Here is a 22,048-nt window from a genome sequence, read left to right on the forward strand (position 1 = left end):
TGACATACAAATGCATGTTGATGCAAAAATGATGTTGAGGGTACGAATCAACATCCCACAAATCAACATGCATTTGTCTGTCCTCATATAAAACCTTTAAGAACTGGGTTCCTAGCCCATTGGGGAAATCAGGAAATCAGGGATTCTTTATTTTTACTGTTTTCCAGTCAGGGAAAAGTCAGGGAATCTGATAGAAATGTCTCAAATCAGGGAAAAATAGAGAGTATATAGGCAGTAATACCCTGATATATTTTGTCTCATTTCAAAACAACATCCATTGGATGAAGCTGACTGAAAATTCAATGGGAAACTGGATATGAGTTGAAATAGTTACCATGGAAATTTGACACTTCATCAGGGAAAAATCAGGGAAATTCAGGGAATTTTGTTTTCTTGAAATGCTGGGAACCCTGTAAGAAGTAACATAACTAGGGGAGGAAATGTGGGAAAATATAACAAGATCACATAATCAAAAACAATGTGAGACAGAGAGACATAAATACAAATTTAAAGATTAACAATGATAGCACAACTGTGCAGAAGTTCTTTTTTTCACTTTGAAGGTTCTGTTTCCCTTTGGGAACAGTGATTTAAAAAAAAAAATCAAGATATGACATTTATCCCGTCTGTTAAACCACAAAACATCCTATCACATAAAATTTTCGCAATCAAGCCTTAACTATAAGGTATTCGATATCTGTAATTTTCTCAATAAACCGTAACTGTATAACACGGTTTAGTCTGGAAACATTTTTATTATAACTATTGTTCACATTTTGTATATTTAACAATACTTAATATCGATTTTACCGATTCAATTTTTTACAGTGGTTGTTTCTATCCGTAACTCACATTTTAGAACTATTTTTAAAACACTAATGCTGGGTTTTTGTTTCATCTGCAAATGGTAAATTATGCCTTTGATAGCTCTACAAGAGGAATACAAAGCAAAATATTCCCAATAAGATGGAGGAGTATTGAAAAATATTCAGTCTGCTAAAAAAGCATTAAAAAAAATAAAACGATGGTATCATAAATGACTTCTACAATTGAAGAGCTTATTTGCAAAGCAAGTGGTAAAATGGAATTATTTACACTGCTCTGAAATATGTGGGGCTCCTATGCCACCAACACTGTACAGCGTAATTTGTTTAGGATCTTTCAGAGTATCGTTTCTCTGCTCAAGTACCACAATGAATTCCACAAATCTATACATGGAGCTGTCGATTTATCTACTACATGATGTGAAATTATGAAAAATCGTCTGGAATTCCCCTTCAATCTTAATGCTACATGCCGTGATTCATCATTCGTGAATTCAGTACTCATTTAATAGTGCTGATGTGCTTTAATTCGGACCATTCCTTTCGAATTTCCGACTTCTCCTGTTTAATACTCAAGCTACTATTCTTTGAAAGCGTTTAAATCATCTTTAATCAAAAGCATTGCTAAAGCAATGTTTTGATACATGTATGGCGCACGATCGTTAGTGGCCGGTGATGGATATGGATGCTGATTTTGATGTGCCTTCTTGAAGACACCATACAGCATTTTGGGGCTATTCACCCCAGCGAACCGCGGCGGCGACAGGTCGGATGGACTGCATATTCTTAGCATTGATTGATATATCAGAAACTGCAACGTGCACGTACGTGCACGCCGTGTGCAATGCAGTAGCCGACCGTTTCGACTGAGGGTGATATCTGCTGCCTGGCTACCTGGCTATTCAAAATTCTGGTGACTTCCATTGACGACATCAGTCTCAGATCTCATCAAAATTCTCAGTACATGGCACAATCAGCAGCATAGTAACTGTATGGAATAACTGTCTGTGGATGCCGTAACAAAGACAGGGGAGTCAATAGTTTGCTGCGACCAGCCCGACAGAATTCACTGTGTACAAGGAGCGCCCAAGGGTTAGGAAGTCAACGAATCCAACAAGGTATGTAGGATACTTATACCCCTTTCCCGCTGAAGAAAATCTTCCCCGGGGGCACCTGGGGGCACCCGGGGAGCCCCGCAGTGTGAAAGGTCACTCGGTTGAAACCTAGGGGAAGCCTAGGTGAAACACCGATGAAATTTTGGGCAATTTTTACCCGAGAAGCGCAGAGACTCCAACCCAAAGCACCTTCAGATCTGGAGATTCTCCCGCCTGAAACCCCTAGCAAACGGGAGACTCCAACTTGATGTGTGCGAAGCGCGAAGTTCCTAGGGTTCTAGATGCTCTCTTGTGCTATCTAAGGCTTATTTTTTCAACACACGATAGAAATAAGTATAAGGAATCCTTTCCAACGGGAGACAAAGAGCCAGGGCGGGAGAAATTAAATCGCAAACGGGAGAACGGGAGATTTTGCAAAAATGGGTTTTCGGCGGGAGATCTCCCGTCGAAAACGGGAGAGTTGGAGTCTCTGGAAGCGTCCTGGGTAAACACCGATAGTTCAACGGGAAATCACCCGGTGGTTCACCGAGAGCGCCCAGCGTGAAAGGTTGTCTCGGTGAAACACCGGGGAAAATATGCAGATTATGTCAAAGGTCATGTTTTGTTTCTGGTCATTCACACGTTTTCAGCTAGCTAGCGCGCACTCGACCTCCCAAATCCACACGTACAGGGTACTAGTAATTCGTGTTTGTAAACATACACACGACACTACATAGTATGTCGTTTCGTGTGCAATGTAGCGTTCACAGTGCGACGGCATTGTTTTGCATCGTGCTGTGCATTGTATTGTTTAATTAGCACGCCGTGTATACAAAGTTGATATAGGTTTACAGTGTACTTGATCGATTTGATGCTTCCTCCTTCTTCGTCTTCCTCTAGTGTCTAGCTCTTAACTCTTCCAGTAAAGTCTGATACAGTCCGCCTCTTGCTTGATTTTTCATATTTTGTGCTTTTCTCGTCAAGTGCTGTATTTACAGTGTGCAGGAGAAATCCGTTGACGTTTTGTGCTGTTGAAATTTGAGGGAATTTTGCAAATGGCTGGAGCGTGGAATTTTCGCGTGCATTTTGATTTCGCGAATTTCGCGAGCGCCAAGATTCGCGAAATTAAAATGCACGCAAAAGTTCTTGTCTACACTATGTGCATGGAATGCCAGTGGCAGTTCGCGAAAATTTCATGCCGCAAAAAAGGCCGTCGGCTCCAATTCGCGAAAAATTCATGCCGCGAATATATCATGTTTTACAGTACTTCAATTACGTAGCGAGGCAGCAGTGAACGAAGAACTGAGCGGGACGTCGGCTGACGCTGCCGCGTACGAGTCCCTCCTCCGAAAACTTGCTGAACATGGGATCGAAAAAACCAAATCGCAGATGCACAATAAACTCAAGTACATAAGATCACCCACGTTGCGAGCAGAAAACCCGTCTAGGGGAAAGTTTCACCGAGAGCAGTGTGAAACGACGGCACTGAAACTTTCACCGAGAGGTTCCCCGGTGAATTCACCGGGGAACCTCTCGGTGGTTCACCGAGACGGCCAGCGGGAAAGGGGTATTAGTAGATCCTATTACCGGACGGTTTTTTTTTCGTGGCTTTGAATTCCGTACTTAGAGGATGAAATTTCGGCTAAAAATATCACCACTTATTCACAGACTCCTGCAAATTACGAATTCAGCCAACTTATGTCAATTTTTCGTTCCAGTTTTTAGAAAATATGCTTCAAACATACCCCTCTAACATGTCTTTAAAAAAGTTGTCTTTTTGCGCGGTGCGAAATCGCATTGTATAACCGGACACAATTTTCGCAAGGGATTTTTGGTTCAAATTCTTCCAAAAGCACCAAAATTTGGCACACATATAGCCCAAACCATACTATTTCGATTTTTGATGGGCGCCAAGAAGGGCGTCCTCTGGGGCGGCCATATTGACAACATCCAATATGGCCGCCATGTCAGTCCGGGAAACCCGCTCATGAGGACCGCCCCCGCGTACGAGGATGGTCCCTCCTCATGAGGACCTCCCCCCGCCTCATGAGGCCCCCCGGGGAACGCCTCATGAGGCCCCCCATTCACTTCTTATTCATCTCACATCTGACGTACGAATTGTCGCAACTTTGCACGGTGATTTTTTGTTACACACACATGTCCACTATCCATGATGAAAAGAAGAAAAAATCCTGTCTGTTTTTTTTTTTTTCAAAAATCGAGTTTTAATCAACCGATGCAGAGCGCCCATCAAAACACCGGCGCCAGCGCGTTCGCACAATGCAAGACTGCCGCACCTAGCGGCCTGATCCGACTAAATATTTTCGATGCTTTTTTCTGCGGCTCTCACCTCTCCGCGCACGAATCAGCCTCGTGAAGCTGAAGTCTGACATCTTTTTACACAAATTCGTAACGAGAAAAATTAAATCAGTACTAACCTGATCTTGTCCATATATTCCAAATTACTATTCCACACTGATAGAGTAGGTGGGTAGATGACATACTCCAGTTTGTTAGCAAAATAATCACTTTGTAGGTATGGCGAGTTCACTTTCTTCGTCAATTCCGCCCACGATTCCGCCGTTTGGGCGCTTTTTCTGGAATCATCCCGCGACGCGACGTACGTCGCATCACATCACGCATCCAGCACATACCAGACTGGTATGTGCTGGATGCGTGATGTGATGCGACGTACGTCGCGTCGCGGGATGATTCCAGAGAAAGCGCCCAAACGGTAAGCGGGCGGCGGAATCGTGGGCGGAATTGACGAATGCCAGCTTTAGTAATAGAATTGCAGTTGTCGACGGCTGAAAAAAGGCATATTTCTTGTGAAGGGCGCCCTTCGGGGCGGCATATTTGCAAAATCCAATATGGCTGCCACCTACAACGTTTAAAAGCCAGTATAACATTTAAAAAAACCTTTAAAGTGTTACAATAATCTAAAAAGTCAGCTTTAGAGGTTTTCTGGGTCAAGGAATTCGATTCTGAAGTTGTTTTTATGGTCTGATGTCAACTTTTCCTTATAAGGTCTCCCTAAAGGTCATTTGGGGTCAAAACATATTCACAATAGGTAATTTAAATAATGGCTTGCCTGCAGTCAATATAGCAGGAATGCCAGCCCTGCTAATAGAATTGCAGTTGTTGAGGGCTGTGAGAGAGGGAGAAGTGGGCTTTTTCACGAGTAACATCAATATAAAAAGAGATCTGCTTTCGTTTTAAAGATTTCAAACACTAGGTATAAACTCATGAATTATAATTAGAACCCCTTTCTGAGAGTAAGGTTCAAGGGATCTCACTCAGATCCTTATTTCACAATTAAATTTGAAGACTTGGTAACCCTTCAATTTCATTTCTAATGATTATTTACGGTAATTTTTTTCTGCATCAGTTCAATTATGGCCTGTTATTATTTGGCTACACAAGCTTTTATGTGAGGTTCTGTCCTAAGCTATGGAATATCATAGTTTATATCACAATCATTCTATTTTTTATTTGTACAGGCGCTAAGAGGAAATGTCCTCACCGACTGGTGGTATTTGTGGAGTTCAATATGATTGCATTCGCTTTAATGACAGCCAAAAGAGCTAGTTAGAATAATGGGTAATGCCCTTTCAAAGAGTTTTCAAGATTTGATTATTGGATTATTATTTTCATCTTCATCTGCAAGGAATGCGATTAAAAACATATGTATGTCAGAAATAGAATCCTATTGCTACCTAATGCATTAATAGTTTAGCAATAAGGGGGGGGGGGCCTACTCTCTATATTACACCAGCTTCCTTGACGTTGCCACTAAAGAGAGAAGTGTTTTCATTTTTCTGTTGCAGTTCAGGGATCCTCAAACACAATAGGTTTTCATAATTCAGATTCAAATTCAGTGGAATAATAGATATGAAAATGACTCCTAATCTGGATGAAAAAAGAAGAAGAAATGATTCTGTCGTGTTTAAGAGAGTTTTGAATACATCAGGTTGGCATCAATTTGCTATTTTCGAACCTGTGTAAGAAAGTTCGATTCTAAAGTATTTGTAGGAAATTGTATATGCCACCACAGCTAAATATGCCATTTGGAGAATATGACGGTCCTGGTGACGACATGGAGGGAACAAGAATACTATTTCACAGGTGTCACAGTGACACCATTAACGGGGTGCAGATTAGATATGCTATAGTACAACTTTCATGACACCGTCTAGGGTCTATTAAGATTCTATCCAAAGCGCTTGGACGCGAATGGGTATGATATCATAAGACTTTATAAGTTGGTATCTCGTTGGTCTGAAGACTATAGGTTGCAACTCTAGTCTCCGCAACATCTCTGCTACGCACGTCTCATAGAGACGAGCCCAATCTCCAGGATTCGCACGAGATTCGAACATTTTCGATTTTTGCAGAGACTATTTCGGTCTTCCAGCTTGTCTCGGAGACGTCTCTGCGAAGTCTCTATCACTGTGGCCAGTTCGTGGGGACTAAATTGGTCAGCAACATCTTTGAGATATCCCGGCATCTTGTGGAGACCGTAATAACATAATGGCGAAGAAATGGAGAAGTCACTGAGAAAAGACGTCTCTAATAAGTCCCTGCGACTGCAAAAGCCGTGCCAACATCCCCGTGACTTACAAGCAAATAAGTTGTCCTTTTGTTTGAAGACGTCTCCGACGTCGACGTCTCTGACGTTGCCCTGGAAATCGCGTTAGTTGTGACAGCAAACATAATTTTCTTCGAGAGGCTGACATTGCGGCAATGTCAACGATGGTAGGCATCATCTCGTCATAACTTGGGAGCAGATCATCAGAAACCACCTATCTGCTCAAGCGGCGCTGTATCAACATTTCGGGCTCGGCCGCGGCTCTCTTGAACCTCCTTGGTACTAGTAATTGCCATGTTCCTGTGCCACCTTTACTCCAACTCCACTTCCTGAAGTCAGGGATCACATCATGACCCATGCTGTCATTATTCCAGTAGAGACTCACTTGTAGCAGCACTCATCTTCGAAATGTTGATACAGCGCCGCTTGAACAGATAGGTGGTGTCTGATGATCTGCTCCCAAGTTATGACGAGATGATGCCTACCCTCGTTGACGCTGGCTGCCCCATAAACATTGTTGCTCATCAGTCCTTGCTGAACATGAACACGATTATTAAAGTACAACGTAGTTAATGTGTCAGTGAGCTCTGTTTGCTGACCCATACTACTTAGGCATTTTGCATGCCACACCAAAGCAAGTCTGAAGTAATGTCGCACCCTGTCAGTGCCTGATGTTGGGCTCTGGAAGAAAGGTATGCTGTACAGGAAAGAGCTGAAAAGGCCTTTGTCTTTCCAATACAGTACCACGACCCACCCGAAACTCTCTCAGATCAAAGGGATTAAAAAAAAAAAAAACTGCCGATGCCGATGTGATGTTATGCTCATCAGTGCAATTGTATACTGTTTTTTTTCAGAAAATGTTTCAGAAAACATTTTGTCATCCTATGTAATGATCTTTGCGTAGATCGTATCTAAGTTGTTGATAGGCTGAAGGGTTGTGAGATCACAATTCCTGTTGGATGTTACCGTCTCGAATCAGGTGCTCAGGATGAGTTTTCCGTCCCAATTATTCTTGGAGATCTGTGCCCTAATAAATGAGGGCAGTTCTTTATTTTCAGTCTTAATTTTCAGGTGCTGTTTCAATCATAATTTGAGATTTTAGTGGTGCCATCACCATCTCTTGTCAAAGGACTGCACATTGTTGCTGCGCAAAAATGTTAAGCTTATTTTCTTTAGGATCCGTATCCCATACAACATCAATGGGTGTTCAGTTTCCCTAGTCACTTGCGCCCTCGATCAGTAAGGAAACGGTTTCGTTTGATAAAGAGAGAATAAAAAAAGATAAGAAAAAAACCTTCAGCTGAATTGTCTTCACCTACTCTGATAAGATACTGCCATTAAAGGACTCTAATGGTCGAATTTAGTTAACTGCCCCTAGAATACTGGTCTGACCTGGATTAAGGAGCTCAATTCCCTGGAATCTAAGCTTCGGCCATTGTTTCCTTCAATGAAGAAGCAGACGTTTTCTTGTCAAGGGAGAGAAGGCATACACCAATTTCAGCAGGAGGAGAATCATATCGCTTGCCAGCTAGAAAGTTGTGTAATTGACCATGAAAGATGACGAGGTGGCTCAGTCGGCAGCGTATGACTTCCGGTCTAAAGACTTATGTTCCGGTACGGGTTCGAATCCCACTTATCTCAAGTCTAGCTGAGCAATGGTGTGAGTTGTCATAACGTCCCCTCTAGTAGAGGCACAATACTTTGCACCTCTTCACTAGGAAAAGTGGAAAATTGGAAGTCCCGTTTGTGAAAGAATCACAAACCCAGACACGTGAAAAGATCTCGAATCGACATTTCGTTATCGGAAAACTCAAGGTGCATAATCCGGTAAAGGGGTCCAACCCAAGTACATACAACTGGCCAGCTATACAAACAGACCAGCTAGTTGCATTCGGGCTATCCAGCTATCCCGTCAGAAGGAAAAATGAAGACAAAATAAGATTACGTGTGTTTATTACTCTCTTTGCCATTGCACCCTGATTCACCAACTTGCCAGGGAATAGGAGGGCGGCCGTATTTAACCATATGTATACATATATGTATGTATATATATATATATATATATATATATATATATACACACATATATATATATATATATATATATATATATATACATAAACAAAGAAAGGGAAAACTGACCAGAAACATATGATAATTAGTGAAAACATTGAGCAAAAAAAAAAATAAAAAAGAGCACGAAACCGATGGAAACCCGTTTTCTGTGCTAAACGTTTTCACTATATTTACATCAGCCTTTTTTTTTTGTGTGTGTGAAATAATGAGAAACTTCTTATAAAATATGAAAGAGCATGTAATTTTTTGAGGAATTCAATGTTTATCTGATGAAAATTGGTTTTGAAATGGCTGAGATATCCAAAAAAGAGCAATTTCAGTAAAGACCCACACTTTATTACGATCGCTTTGTTTTACTTTGTTTTTGGATGTTTCAGTCATTCCAAACCTGATTTTCATCAAATAAACTTTGAATTCCCAATAAAATGGTATGTTCTGTGCTATATCATAAGTGTGTTTTTGGTAGCTCGCAAAAAGTTAAAAGCCCAATTCTCATCTCCACTGATACTGTACTATCCCTTTGATATGATGATGATGATATCAATTTCACTAGAAGCTGCCTACGAACTTCGTTTTTTATTATATTTTTAAAAGAACTGTCGGCTCATCAGAGGTATAACAAAAATCCAACATCATAAAAGTAATGCGAGGTTTATGAGGACAAGAAGTTATCACACATAGAGCCTATTGATTAGAGGGACCTGGGTCAATAAGAAATTACAATGCAAACACGTTTTATTCGAGAGGGGCGGTCGCAACAAACACACATGTACGTAATGAGGTTTCATGAGATATGACACGTCTGGCAGTAAATACACGTGTAACTGCTATCGAAGATTTTAACACGCATACACACTATTAAAGGTGGGGGAGGGGGTGCCGGTGCACGGAGGGGGGGGGGGATTACGGATAACCTGCTTTGATTAATGACAAAAATATATGCTTAAACGGACCATGGATCAAAATAGTAGGCCCTACGTTTCTGTTGTAGTTGTCAAACCTATACTATATTCTAATGTACACTGTATTTCTACATGTATTTGATTATTCATTAAACATATATAAACCCTATATAATGTGTATGTGTGTGTGTGTGTGTGTGTGTGCACATTTATAATGAGGAATGACATTGAGAACCTACATCCATTTTAGTCAAGGCGCAGGGACCCAGAAAAATTGACTTCGTTCAACCCAACCCGCAGAAAAGGTTTGACTACATGGAGTGGTCAGTTGGACCCTCTGGAACACCCCTAGGTAGTATGTGGTTCCAAATTGTGGTACATTGTATCAATAAAAATTTTACAGGCCACTTTAGTGGCGACAAAACGGTAAAGGAGTCTGCGCTTCTGAGACTACTACACGCGCCACTGGCACTGCTGCAGGCGCCAGCACCAGTGGAGCATGTAGTAGTCTTGGCGAACGCAGACTTTTTCTTCGACAAACAAGGGTTTTTGCCTGCAAACTAACTTTTCATGCCACGGGGTCGGTGACGCAGTTTTGCATTCATTTCATAAAGAATTTATCAAAACTCCATAACACTATTATGTACATATATATAATATGTTTCTAGAGATGTCAGCAATACAATGTGGCACATTGTAATGTATAATATTGTGCATGGTTACCATGGTAACCAGATGCATACAGGTGATTTTTAACCCCCAAACTGCCTCCTACTGCTGCAAAATTTGATAGATGCAATAAAAAAAGATACTAATTATTTTCCAAAAATGTATTTTTCCTGTTGCCATGGCAACCAGTATCATCCAATAAGGATTCAGTTGTCAATAACTTAAAAACTAAAGGCAATAATTTCAAAAAGCTCAATAAGCATGTCCTTCTGCATAAGTGTACCACATTTGGGGAACAGAAGCATTCTTAAGTTACAGCAAAATTTGTAAACAAAGGTATATAAGAACACATTTTGAAAAAAACAGCCATTGAAAGGAAGATATTATTTTCGAATAGTAAAATGCATGAAAAAGCTGCATCCGTCGTATTTTCAACACATATTTGACTTCAAAGTACAGGCCAAAGTAGTTTCTAGCAATGTATGGACACAAATTTCTCTTCAAAATATATGTGAATACAGAGAGCAAAGCCAGTGATATTCTAATGTTAGCTTTTTGGAGTATTTACAGAGCGATGGTTATTCGAAACAACCTTGGAAAAGAGCAAAGGAAAGCAATTGATTGTACATGTTCTTAATAGAAGTTTATTCAAGAATGCAGATACATTCCTTTCTGAAGAAGGAATATATACGTACACTGTATTATACACCAAAGGAATTAAAAGCGTCCTTTTGTGTTTGTAAGTTATTGTAAAAAAAAAATAAATAAAATGAAAAATCCTGACATGTAAATTTGTATTAAAATGTGCAGTAATGAATTAATGCTAAGGAGAGAATCACAGAAGGCAAAATCTTGGGCGTCCTTACCCTTTTATCTAGGCTAATTTGATAGTGTTGAGGTAGGTAGTTTAAGACCCTATCTACAATGGGTGATGTGCACGAAAGGCAAAAGAAACAAACGTGTCTGGATTCCAGATATCTTTTTGTTTTCACTTTATTCTTCTTTGTTGTTGCAAAATTATAGATGGATATTATATGGTAAAATAGAAAGTTGTCTACCCCAAAATTATTGGATATATAACATCATCATTTACGCTTGTACACCAATAGAGTAACATACAAGAAAATAAAAAAGGGGAGGGGACCCTCAACATGGTTTTTCACTAGTTATAGTGTTCGAAAGCCCACGAACACAAATGAATAGACAACAAAATAATTTTTTAATGACAATTTTATTAAGTTTTAGGTTGAGAATCAACTTTTACGTAGCACATTAACGACAACCTTGATAAATGGCTGCTGTCTTGAATTTTTGTGTGGATGTTATTGTGTCTTAAAATATGACACATTGGAAAAGTTGATGCCAAATTTCAAGCTTTTATCTCTTTTTGAAAGATGCATATGTACTTTCTGTTCAATCTTATCTCCTTCTTAACAATCTACAATGTACTTTAAAATTATAGCAAACAGCGTCACAAAGGCCGTGCTCTCATCTGTTTCCGGGCAAGCTTTGTGTGCGACTTGCGAAGAACATTTTTTGATACACGGAGGTTACCGCAGATAACCCGCACACGACAGTACCTAGTATGCTTCTCGCCCGTAGTTGCCCGGAGTAGCGCACGCAAGTCCTATTTACCCGCAGTCAAGTTTAGGCCCTGTCACACCTTTCCGGGCAAGCTATACGGGGGCTTGTTACGTATGGGGATTTTCCAGCACGCAGGACAATTTTTGCGGGCGGACAAGGCTTTGGGCGAGTTTCACGTGGGTCTATACATGCTGGACCCGTGCTACTTACGTTCTATGTGACCTGCGTGTCAGGCGCATGGGTGGCGATTGAGAGCTGACAACTTGGTGACTGAGGAATTCTTCTGAAGGAAGTTGATTTGCATAGATCCACGGGCAACTTATGTACTTTAAGAGGGTCAACTGCTTGTGACTTGCAAGCGGCAGCTGCGGGCCTCCTACTGGTGTTTTGTGTGGACCTCTGCAGGTAAAATCCCCGCGGCTCACTCGGAAAAAGTTTTGGTCATGCTCAAAACTTGGCTGCAGGTAAATCGGACTAGCGTGCGCACCTCCGGGCAACTAGGAATACGGGCGAGATACGTGGTCAGTACTGCCAGGTGCAGGCCAACTGCGGGGAGCTCCGGGTAGACTTTTTTTTTTTCCCCGCAAGTCATCCCGCAAGGCTTCCCCATGCACGGTTTGACAAGGCCTTGAACATGCTCAAAATTTGTTCCGGGTGAGTCGCGGGGGTTTGCCCGCAGAGGTATACGCAGAACACAACTAGGAGGCCCTTAGTGGCAGCACCTCGCAGGCAACTCCCACGCAGGTACTTCGCATTCCCCGTATGTCGCTCGTAACTGAAAACGGGTTGGTTTCGAAGCTTTCACGCAGGACACACGGAATACACGCAAGTACCAGGTAAGTAGCACGCGTCTAGCAGGTAAGGTATCCGCCCGCAGAAAATTCTCCTGTGTGCTGGCAAATCCCTACTCGTTGCAAGCCGGCGTAGCTTACCCGGAAAGGTGTGACATGGCCTTTAGTTTGCAGGCTCAAACCCCTTTTTGGTCGAAAAAAAGTCTGCGCCAAGACTACTACACGTACCACTGGCACTGTACGTCCCATATCGAGCTTCATGCACTGTGCCAGTGGTGCGTATAGTAGTCTTGGCGCGCGCAGACTCTTTACGTTTATGCCAACTAATAATGATGAAAAGTGGCCTGTAAGATTTTATTGATACCACAATTGTGAACCACATAATACCTGGAGGTGTTCCTGGAGGTCCCATCTACCATCCTGTGTGGTCAAACCTTTTCTGCGGGCTGGGTTGAACGAACTCCTTAATTAAGCCCTTTACAGGAATTTAGCGCCTTGACTACAGTATTTGGAATGGAATCTCTTATGTTCAAGCACCTGGCGACGTGCGAACGTTTCTATTGTTTTATCTGCACCTATGGGCATTCGCTATTGTACGTGTACTGCAGGTTCTGTATCGCTTTGCCTACCCTCCTTGGTATGTCGCGTATGTCAGTGCCGTATGTCACATACGTACGTGTCAATATTGATATTGGTACAGTACCACTGCACAGACCAAGCACAGACTGCAATCGGGGATTCCCAGTGCGGCATGGCAGTGGCCAGTGCAAAGAATCCGCAGTGTCAGATAGCAAAATAGATAGGTAATTGAGGGTGACATTATTTTGTCCAGTAGCAATATTCAAAATTGTGCTGACGTCGACTTCCTTGTACATCAATCTCTCTCAGAATATCGCAGAATCAGCAGCACAGTATATCCTTTGAATAACTGTGGTTCCTGAAAAGGTCGGAGGTCGACAAAACCGACAGGGTAGGTGAAGATTGGGCAAGAGTTTCTTTTGGGACAGCTACCCAAAAGTGACAGCGTACATCCGTGCGTATCGCAAGCTACTAGGCTAGTTAGAGTTGTATAGATCTGGGGGGTGTTTCATGAAACTTTTTGTCAGTGATGTACACCGACAACTGTTAAAAGCTATTGAAATCCTTGCGTCTGATTGGCTGATAGCAAATTTGTTGGTGAAAACCTCCGACGAACTCGTTGATGAAACGCCCCCCAGCACTGACCAGGTGTGTGTAGATTCTAATAGGGTTGGCTGTCCCAAAAGGAACTCTTTCCTTTAAAATAAATCCCGTAAACTGCATGCTGAGGGTATTTTTGGCATTTTTAGTTGTAGGGCTAGGGCCACACAGATATTATGGAAATTATTCAAAAATATTATATTTCTAGTTTTTAAAGGGGAAGGCTAGTAACTGATCAGTGGGAATCAGTGGAAATGCTGGGAGATGATTGTTCCAATCCGTATGGGATTCATTCAAGAGTTCATTGTATATCTTATTGTTGTGTGAAAATGATTTGCTTCAGAATGGTCTCATATTCAAGTAATGTGCAGTTTAATGCTTCCAGGTTAGCGTCCCTGGTCAGTGACGGAGCATTAATCTGCACATTACTTGAATATGAGACCGTTCTGAAGCAAATCATTTTCACACAACAATAGATATACAATGAACTCTGGAATGAATCCCATAAGGATTGGAACAATCATCTCCCAGCATTTCCACTGATTCCCACTGATCAGTTACTAGCCTTCCCCTTTAAGTGATGCTCTTTGAAGAGGATAGATTGAAAATTTACACCAAAAAAAATTATTTTCCAATAATTTTCAAATACAATTTTCATATTCTACGCTAAAAACCAATATTCGTATTGAGAAATACCGTAATTGTAAAAAAATATGAAAAATTTGGACATATTTTAAAATTTCCTTTATCGTTTTCCAAATTTTCTAGACGCTACCTAAGTTTGTACATTCATTGGTATGTTAGGACACTAGACTATAAGAAATTACGGTGTTTAATTTATCTTTTTTTTAACACTGCTGAGATATTTGAAAAATTGTGAGTCATGTAAATCAATGTCCATGTAGTCCCATATATTGATTTTACTGTGGTACTCTGTTCAAAAACATATTTTGACAACTTCTTTGGCTATAACATTTCACTTTTATGATAAAACTTTTTTTTTCTGCTTTGGTTTGTTAAAACTAAATGTATTTGAGTGAAATAGCATAAGTTTTCACTTAAATACTTGCTCGTAATAACAAAATGACAAAAAAATGTAACTCAAGGCCACTGACGTGGCCTTCAACAGATTACGGGTATGAATTGGGCTACGCGTCGGAAGGTTGCTAATCGTGGGTTATCCAAATAGTGAAGATTGCCATGATTGTGGATGGTAAGTGCATGATGTTCTGTTTCAGTTGATGATTTGGTTGGTCTCTTTGTTGGGCATGTACTCTTGCCATGGCATGAAAATCGTTTTGGACCGCTTGATTACACAGCTACAGAGCCGACGAGTTGAAACATTAAGCCACAATTGTATTATAGGCTACCCTACTAAGTGTTGCAAAAAAGATTTCGCACTTTTGATCCTTTATAAAATTTAGTTCAAAACTGTATCTGATAACACTGACATTGATATGAGCAAGGAGGTGATATGAGCAATAGCTGAATAGTGTGCAATTTTGTTGGAGGTAATTTAGAAATGATAGCATAAATTTTAAATCAGTTTCATTGAATTCAAGGTTTATTTTGAAGTAAGGTTTGAAGTAAGATTTTGCTCTGTTTTTAACCCTCTGTACAAAATGTTAATTTTGCACAGAGGTCAATGGGTGTGTATGGGAGTGTGTGGTTAACACCCTGACAATGGTCCTGAACAATGGCCAGGATTGGAAGGTTATGCTCTATTACATATTCATGAGAAATTCCACCATCACAGCTTGTCTGTATTATACCCCCGCCACACATAGTGTGAAGGGGGTATAAATACAGGAATCACCGTGATGTTGGTCGGGCGGGCGGCGGTCGGTCGGTCGGTCGGTCTGTTGCAAAATCTTGCGTCGCGAACTTCTACAGTTTTGAAGCAATTTAAATGAAACTTAGGATAAATGATGATATTGAGGTATAGATGTGCAAGACAAGTTTTTTGTTGTGTTTGTCGGACAATGCGTTGCCATGGTAACCATAATGTTTCCGAAACCGTGTGGATTGTATAACTTCCATAGTATTTAAGCGATCAATTTCAAAATTGGTATCTATATAGCCTTGTTCAGACGTATTTCTAGTCGGAGTAAAAATTTATGGCACGGCAATAAAAAATCAAATTAATGTATATCTTACCACGACCCTTGTGTCCACACGATGGTCGTGGGAAGAAACTCCGACCAATTTATGTGCGAGGGTCGGTGTAACTTCCGGAAGTGGTAGCGCCACGCTCGTCGACCATGCGATTGTACTTTTTTACCAGTGGCATTTGTCTTCTCCATTCTTGTTTGTCCGCGCGAGCAATTTACTCCGACCGGCTAGTCGTGGTAGCGAGATACTCCTGAGAAAACTCAGGAGTATCTGGGTCGGAGGAAGAGGTCGTGGTAAGTTCCTCCGATCGGAGGAAGTTACCACGACCTTGTTCAGACGGGCACTACTCCGACCTATCCTCCGAAGTTACTCCGACCAAGCTTCCTCCGACCTTCCTCCGAAGTTACTCCGACCAAAACCGCCTCCGTCTGAACACAGCTTATGATGATCTATAGGTGTAGTTATGCAAGACACTCTTTGTGTTTGTACTTGACAAAGCGTTGCCATGGTAACGGCATGTTTTCTTCGAAATCTTGTGGAGTGAACAACTTCCACAGTTTTGAAGGAATTGAAATCAAATTTGGTAGGCATTATGGCCTTGAGGCATAGATGTGGAACACATAATTTTTGTGTTTGTCGGACAAAGCGTTGCCATGGTAACCATAATTTTACCAAAACCTTGTGGATTGAATAACTGCCACATCATTCAAGCAATTAAGGTCAAATTTAGTATGTATGATGATCGGGAGGTGTAGTTATACAAGACACCAATGTGTTGATATAAGAAAAATGTGTTGCCGTGGTAACCACTCATTTTTGTATCAAATTGAACCATTTAATCTATGAAGGTGAAATTTGGTGTGTATGATGCTCTTTAAGTATAGTTTTACAAAATGTCCTTTGTGTTTGTATCGGACAATGCGTTGCCATGGTAACCGCATTTTTTTTAATCCTGTGGAGTGAACTTCTTCCACAGTTTTCAAGCAATTGAAACCAAATTTGGTAGGCATTATGGTCCTGAGGTATAGATGTGGAACACATAAATTTTGTGTTTGTCACACAAACCGTTGCCATGGTAACCACAATTTTACCAACACCTTGGAGATCGAATAAATTTTCCATCATTCAAGCAATTAAGGTCAAATTTAATATGTATCATGATCTAGAAGTGTAGTTTTGCAAGACACCAATGTCTTAGTTTAAGGAAAATGTGTTGCCATGGTAACCACTCATTTTTGTATCAAAATAAACCAAGCTATGAAGGCCAAATCTGGTGTGTATGATGGTCTTTAAGTGTAGTGATGCTGGGGGAAAGCATGTTTCCATTTGCTGTAAGTTTTATGCTCAGTGTCAACTGTGTAATTGTACAGTAAACTAAAATTATTCTGTTTCCAATTCGACAAATGTGACCCTGCACCTCAAAACAAACAAAAAGTCGCCAGACATAAATTTTTAGTTAAGACCATATTCTGAAAAAGCAGACTTTAAGCTTTAAAATGACGTATAACTCAAATCAAATGGACTCTCCTAACCTATCTAAATATTGGAAAGAAAGCACAAACTCAGGAAAAGTGTGAACTGAGAAAAGAGGCTCTGAAGTACAGTGTCTATTCAAGCGCTTAATCTTTACCAAACCGTGCTGGCTGTGCAATGAATAGGACAAAAAACAGGAAGTAAACCACCAGAGCAACAACAATGAAGGGATTATCAGATTAAACTGAAATTGAGCATGCCTCATTAACACATTCTGTTCATAATTAATGCCAACTTTCAAAGCAGTAGCACTATCCTTTCCAAAGTTATTAGAGTTGAAATTGAAGAGTGTGGACAAGGTTTTTCAGATATGAAAAAGAGATTCTAAAGACACACCTAATCACACTATTCTACCAAAAATGTTCGAGATAAACTGCTAAAAAAACACACTTTCCTGTCCGTTTTATGATACCAAATTTTAGCATATTGAAATGTAAAAGAACACCCGCTCTTTCAGAAAATATGAAAAAGTCAAGTTCGGCTAGGTTGACCCATTTCACTTATTTTCAGTCCTCACGCAAAATCAATGTGTGCGACTTTATGTTCGTTTTGAGGTGCACGGTCACAAATGCACAAATTTGGTATTAAGCAACACTAGAGGCGGGGGTATTAATCACCTTCAGTGATAATTCTAGTTCATCCTGAAATGTAGTGTATGCAAGCACATTGAAACGTGTGCTTATTTTTGTCATGTGCATGCATTTTACCCTATACAATGAATTCAGTCAGACTAGCATTGCCCAGGGCAATGCACGATGAATTATCAATAAAGCGTTCCTGTGCAGTAATAGTAGTCCCAATAATACATAGGGAAACTACATACCTGCATGGGTATGGAAGATTCAGAAAGTAATGTCATCATAATGATTTGACACTTTTTATCATTTCAGAGTAAATCCCCAAATCAACGTGATGGTAGGAAAGGAGTTCATTGACTCGTGGTCCCAGACTAAGACGGATGTCTTCGGTGAAGGGTGCTCTGCAACCATGCCTAGCACTCGGAGAAATCCTATGAAGAAGAAGATGGTTCGCTACGGAGTGGGAATCTCCGCCCTTGGACTTGGAGTTGGAGCGGCTGTATGTGTCGTCGGTAACATGATCGTACCAGGATTGGGCTTCGCAGCCAGTGGCATCGTCGCCAATTCGTTCGCCGCGAGCATGATGTCGAGTGCAGCCATTGCCAACGGCGGCGGTGTGGCGGCCGGAAGCGCCGTAGCCGTGCTGCAATCCATCGGGGCTACTGGAGTCGCCGCCGGTACATGTGCAGCGGCAGGGGCGGGGGCGGCAGCGGTGGGAACGGTGGGAGTTGTGGCTGGTGAAGGGGTTACTCAAACAGTTAAGAACGGAAAATGTTATATTACTAGGTCTACCCAAACCGAAGACGAAATCCCAGCCTCTCTGTAATTTCACTCGTATCCTTTATTTATTTGTGATGTTAAATTTGTTGCTTTTTCCTCTCAAAATCATTCAAATTTCATTGGAGAACTTTGAACACAGGCAGTTTCCGCTCCATTATTTTTCCAGGACACAATTAGGCAGAAATAGAGTAAAATGTATGAACATCAATTATGGCCTATAACCATGCAATTCTCCGTTTACAGGGAGGATGATTCATATAGAATTTAAGTCTATCTTTAATTTTAAGATCAACTGAAAATCATGGTAGGATGTGAGCGGCTTCAGTAATATTCTAACTTTCATACAAAAATGAAATTTGGGGGGACATTTTCATACAGGCATTAGTTAACAAAATAAAATTATGGACGGAAGATTTTTTTCACTAAATTTTGGTAAGAATTTGAAGTGGATTCTGAAAACATTAGAAAAGGCTGAAAAGAGAAAGCAATGAGATACCATCACTTTTAGTCGATCTTATCTTCGACTCTAAAGTCCGGCGTAAAGTCTTTGTGAAACACCCCCTATATTGTAGTCTAGTTTTACTAGTATACTTCTTTAGCCAAGCATCATTTCATCAATACAAGTATTCATTTGCTGATATTAGCCACCCAGACAGCAGTACAAAAAAATGGCGTTGAGTGGGCTGGTAATAAGGGCTTCCCCAACTTTGTTGGCCTCAAGCTTCTATGCTTTGATTTGTGGTGGTGGTGATGGTGATGTGGGAGGTGCGCCGCTTTTTTCCCCCTCTCCTCGCCTCTGAGTCTGTCTCTATATTTCACATCATTTTCTTTTTGGTTTCAATCTTAAAATCATGACATCTGAAGAAGAAGAAAAAAGAAAGACACCAATGTTGTGTCCGCCAAATAGCAAGTGCTGATACAGTGCACTCCTGTTATAACGAACATGGTTGTAACAAAATTCCGGTTACAACGATATAAAAATTCAGGCCGCAATACTATTCGTTTTGTTTGTTTGTTTGTTCGTGTTTTTTTTTTTATTGTTTATTTTTTCGGTTATAACGAAATTTCGATATAACCAAAAAGAAAAAAAAAATGCCGGTCCCAAGGACTTCGTTATAACAGGAGTCCACTGTTATACATACTTTCATGACTGTTACCGTGTCCTGGTGCCCTATTGTTTGCCGGTGTCTCTTGCTTGCTAATTATATCGTCAGTGTATGTTATTTGCAAGTATAACGAAAGTAGAGTAAGAGTAGAGTAACTAAGCTTTAAATGAGTATCAGAAAGGTAGTGTGTTAGAATAGCAAAGGTCCACCTGGGTTTATTCTATTTTTAGGTGATCCGAGTATCCTCTCGGATCACCTTCTGTATCTGTACTAATTCCTTATTCTTCTTTATTTCTCCTCAAAAGTTGTGTAGAGGTTAGCTCAGAAAGTCCTCTGCCTATCAATTTCAAAATTATACCATTATGTATCGTGTCCCAAAGACGATAGATCTACATGTAGTTTCGATTTGTTTTTGTTTTAGGTATGCTTTCTTTTTTTGGGGGGGGGGATGTCTTAGTTTGTTTGTCTGTTTGTTTGTTTTTGTTCTGTCATCGATGATAGGCCTTTTTTAACACTTACTTGCATTCCCTGTACAGTAATCTGCAATCCGTCTGCTGGAAAAAAAAAGGATGATGAGTAGCTCTTGACAAGAATGGATTCTAACACTAAATGCTCATTCCAACTGACCGGTGACAAGATACATTGTAAACCATGCATATTTTGCAGTAAATCGGTTGCCATGACAACCACGAGGGTTAACGGAATACCTGTGGTACTAGCTGCTTGCCAGACCCATAGCAACAAGTGCAACGTTTGTCCCAGTGTTTTAATTTGACACTGCAAGTGACGGTTGAGAAAATACTTGGAAGGTTAAACGTTGGCAAGATGAGTAAGATGATTATGTTTACATTTGCTTCACACAATGAACTGACGTGTTACAGCCACAGTGTGAAGGACACAACCGAGGTTACTCGATATCGTTCCGAAGGTAGACCCTTACCAAAGAGATATCTCGTTTGCCCCACCGAAGCAAGGGCGGATCCAGGAATTCCGTAAAAAGGGAGGGAGGGGGTGGGGACGCAAATATATTTCCGGTGCCACTTTCGGGTTTAATTTGTTGCCAAGAAAATAAAAAAACTTCCGGCTAACAAGCATGTTCTTGCTTTTGTTCTTGCTTTTGCTCTTGGGCCCATGAACGCTCCGGAAAGGTGAGGTTATTTATATCCAGTTTCCATGGCAATGAATGGCTATAAAATTACACTTTGGTACTCTACACCGAGGACCTACAGACCCCAACAATTACCTTCGTATATCGGGTTCACACCGAATCGGGGTACACAATCAAAGAAATATAAACAGCTGGACTTTGCAAAGTCAGCTTGTTATTAGATTGTGTTGTTTTATCAAACTTCATTGAGAAAAGGTTCCACTGTCTTTATCAATGCCATTTCGAAGACCCCATCATTACTGTTGTTTAATTGTTGTTACTTTTATAATGGACAACTTTAAGAAATTATAGAAAACATGTGATAAAACCACTCAGCATGATTCAATATTCATAACATTGAATTTTGATTAAATGTAATGAGTTTGTACTATGTCTATAATAATGCATTATTAGCCATGATCTAATATGACGTACTTTGTAAGACATACACAGGTATGTAAATTGTAAGAATTGTGCATTTTGAGAAATTTACTATTGTGTATTGTACTATTACTTGTTTGTTTGCTTGCGGTGGACTTCCGTTCAAAATGGACAAACAATCCAATAAATAAATGTTTCTAAATACTTAATATTCTGACTGACTATTAGTATTCACGCTGATAAATTAACCATCACTGTTTCTCCACATGTACGTAGAAGTAGAGTTGTTTGTCTCTATACAGTCTGTCCGTCAGTCAAGTGTACTGAAGTGATGCCGTGATGACAATAATAATTATACAATAATGTATACATTGTATCCGTAGTGATGTTTTGTAGTAAGTTGGTGATTTGCATTTGCATATAATAATGAAAAAGGAAACACTTGATGGAGAGCAGGCACGGAGAGAGTGGTACTTAAAGGGAACCAGTGGTACTTAAAGGGAACCCAAACCCAAAGAGTAATGTGGATTGAGTGAAAGCAGCAACATTAATAGAACACATCAGTGAATGTTTTAGGAAATTAGACAATCGATGCAAAAGTTATGAATTGCTAAAGTTTTGGTGATGGAATCGCTGGATGAGACTAGGCTACAAGGGTTATGGCGTAAGTATGGACAACAATAATAAGGAAAATAGAAAGGTAT

At 40.5% G+C, this 22,048-nt stretch overlaps 1 protein-coding gene across 2 annotated transcripts; it reads left to right on the forward strand.

Moving 5' to 3' along the window:
* The first annotated feature begins 1,696 nt into the window (after nt 1-1,696).
* LOC139737191 (uncharacterized) lies at nt 1,697-19,074 on the forward strand. Of its 2 annotated transcripts, none has more exons than XM_071647866.1 (2): nt 1,697-1,942; nt 18,243-19,074. In XM_071647866.1, the coding sequence occupies exon 2, from the start codon at nt 18,265-18,267 to the stop codon at nt 18,754-18,756; it is 492 nt and encodes a 163-aa protein (XP_071503967.1). In that variant the 5' UTR covers nt 1,697-1,942; nt 18,243-18,264; the 3' UTR covers nt 18,757-19,074. The 2 variants fall into 2 exon arrangements, with proteins under 2 accessions (XP_071503967.1, XP_071503969.1); XM_071647868.1 differs by lacking the exon at nt 1,697-1,942 and adding an exon at nt 12,935-13,498.
* Nucleotides 19,075-22,048: the final 2,974 nt, after the last annotated feature.

The sequence above is a fragment of the Diadema antillarum genome, unplaced genomic scaffold (assembly GCF_040938485.1).
Source record: "Diadema antillarum isolate AM-2024a unplaced genomic scaffold, OU_Dant_1.0 seq00000684_RagTag, whole genome shotgun sequence".
Taxonomy (NCBI): domain Eukaryota; kingdom Metazoa; phylum Echinodermata; class Echinoidea; order Diadematoida; family Diadematidae; genus Diadema; species Diadema antillarum.

Coding starts and splice junctions, on each gene's coding strand:
- LOC139737191 (XM_071647866.1), top strand. CDS start 18,265: ATGGTAGGAAAGGAGTTCATTGACTCGTGGTCCCAGACTAAGACGGAT.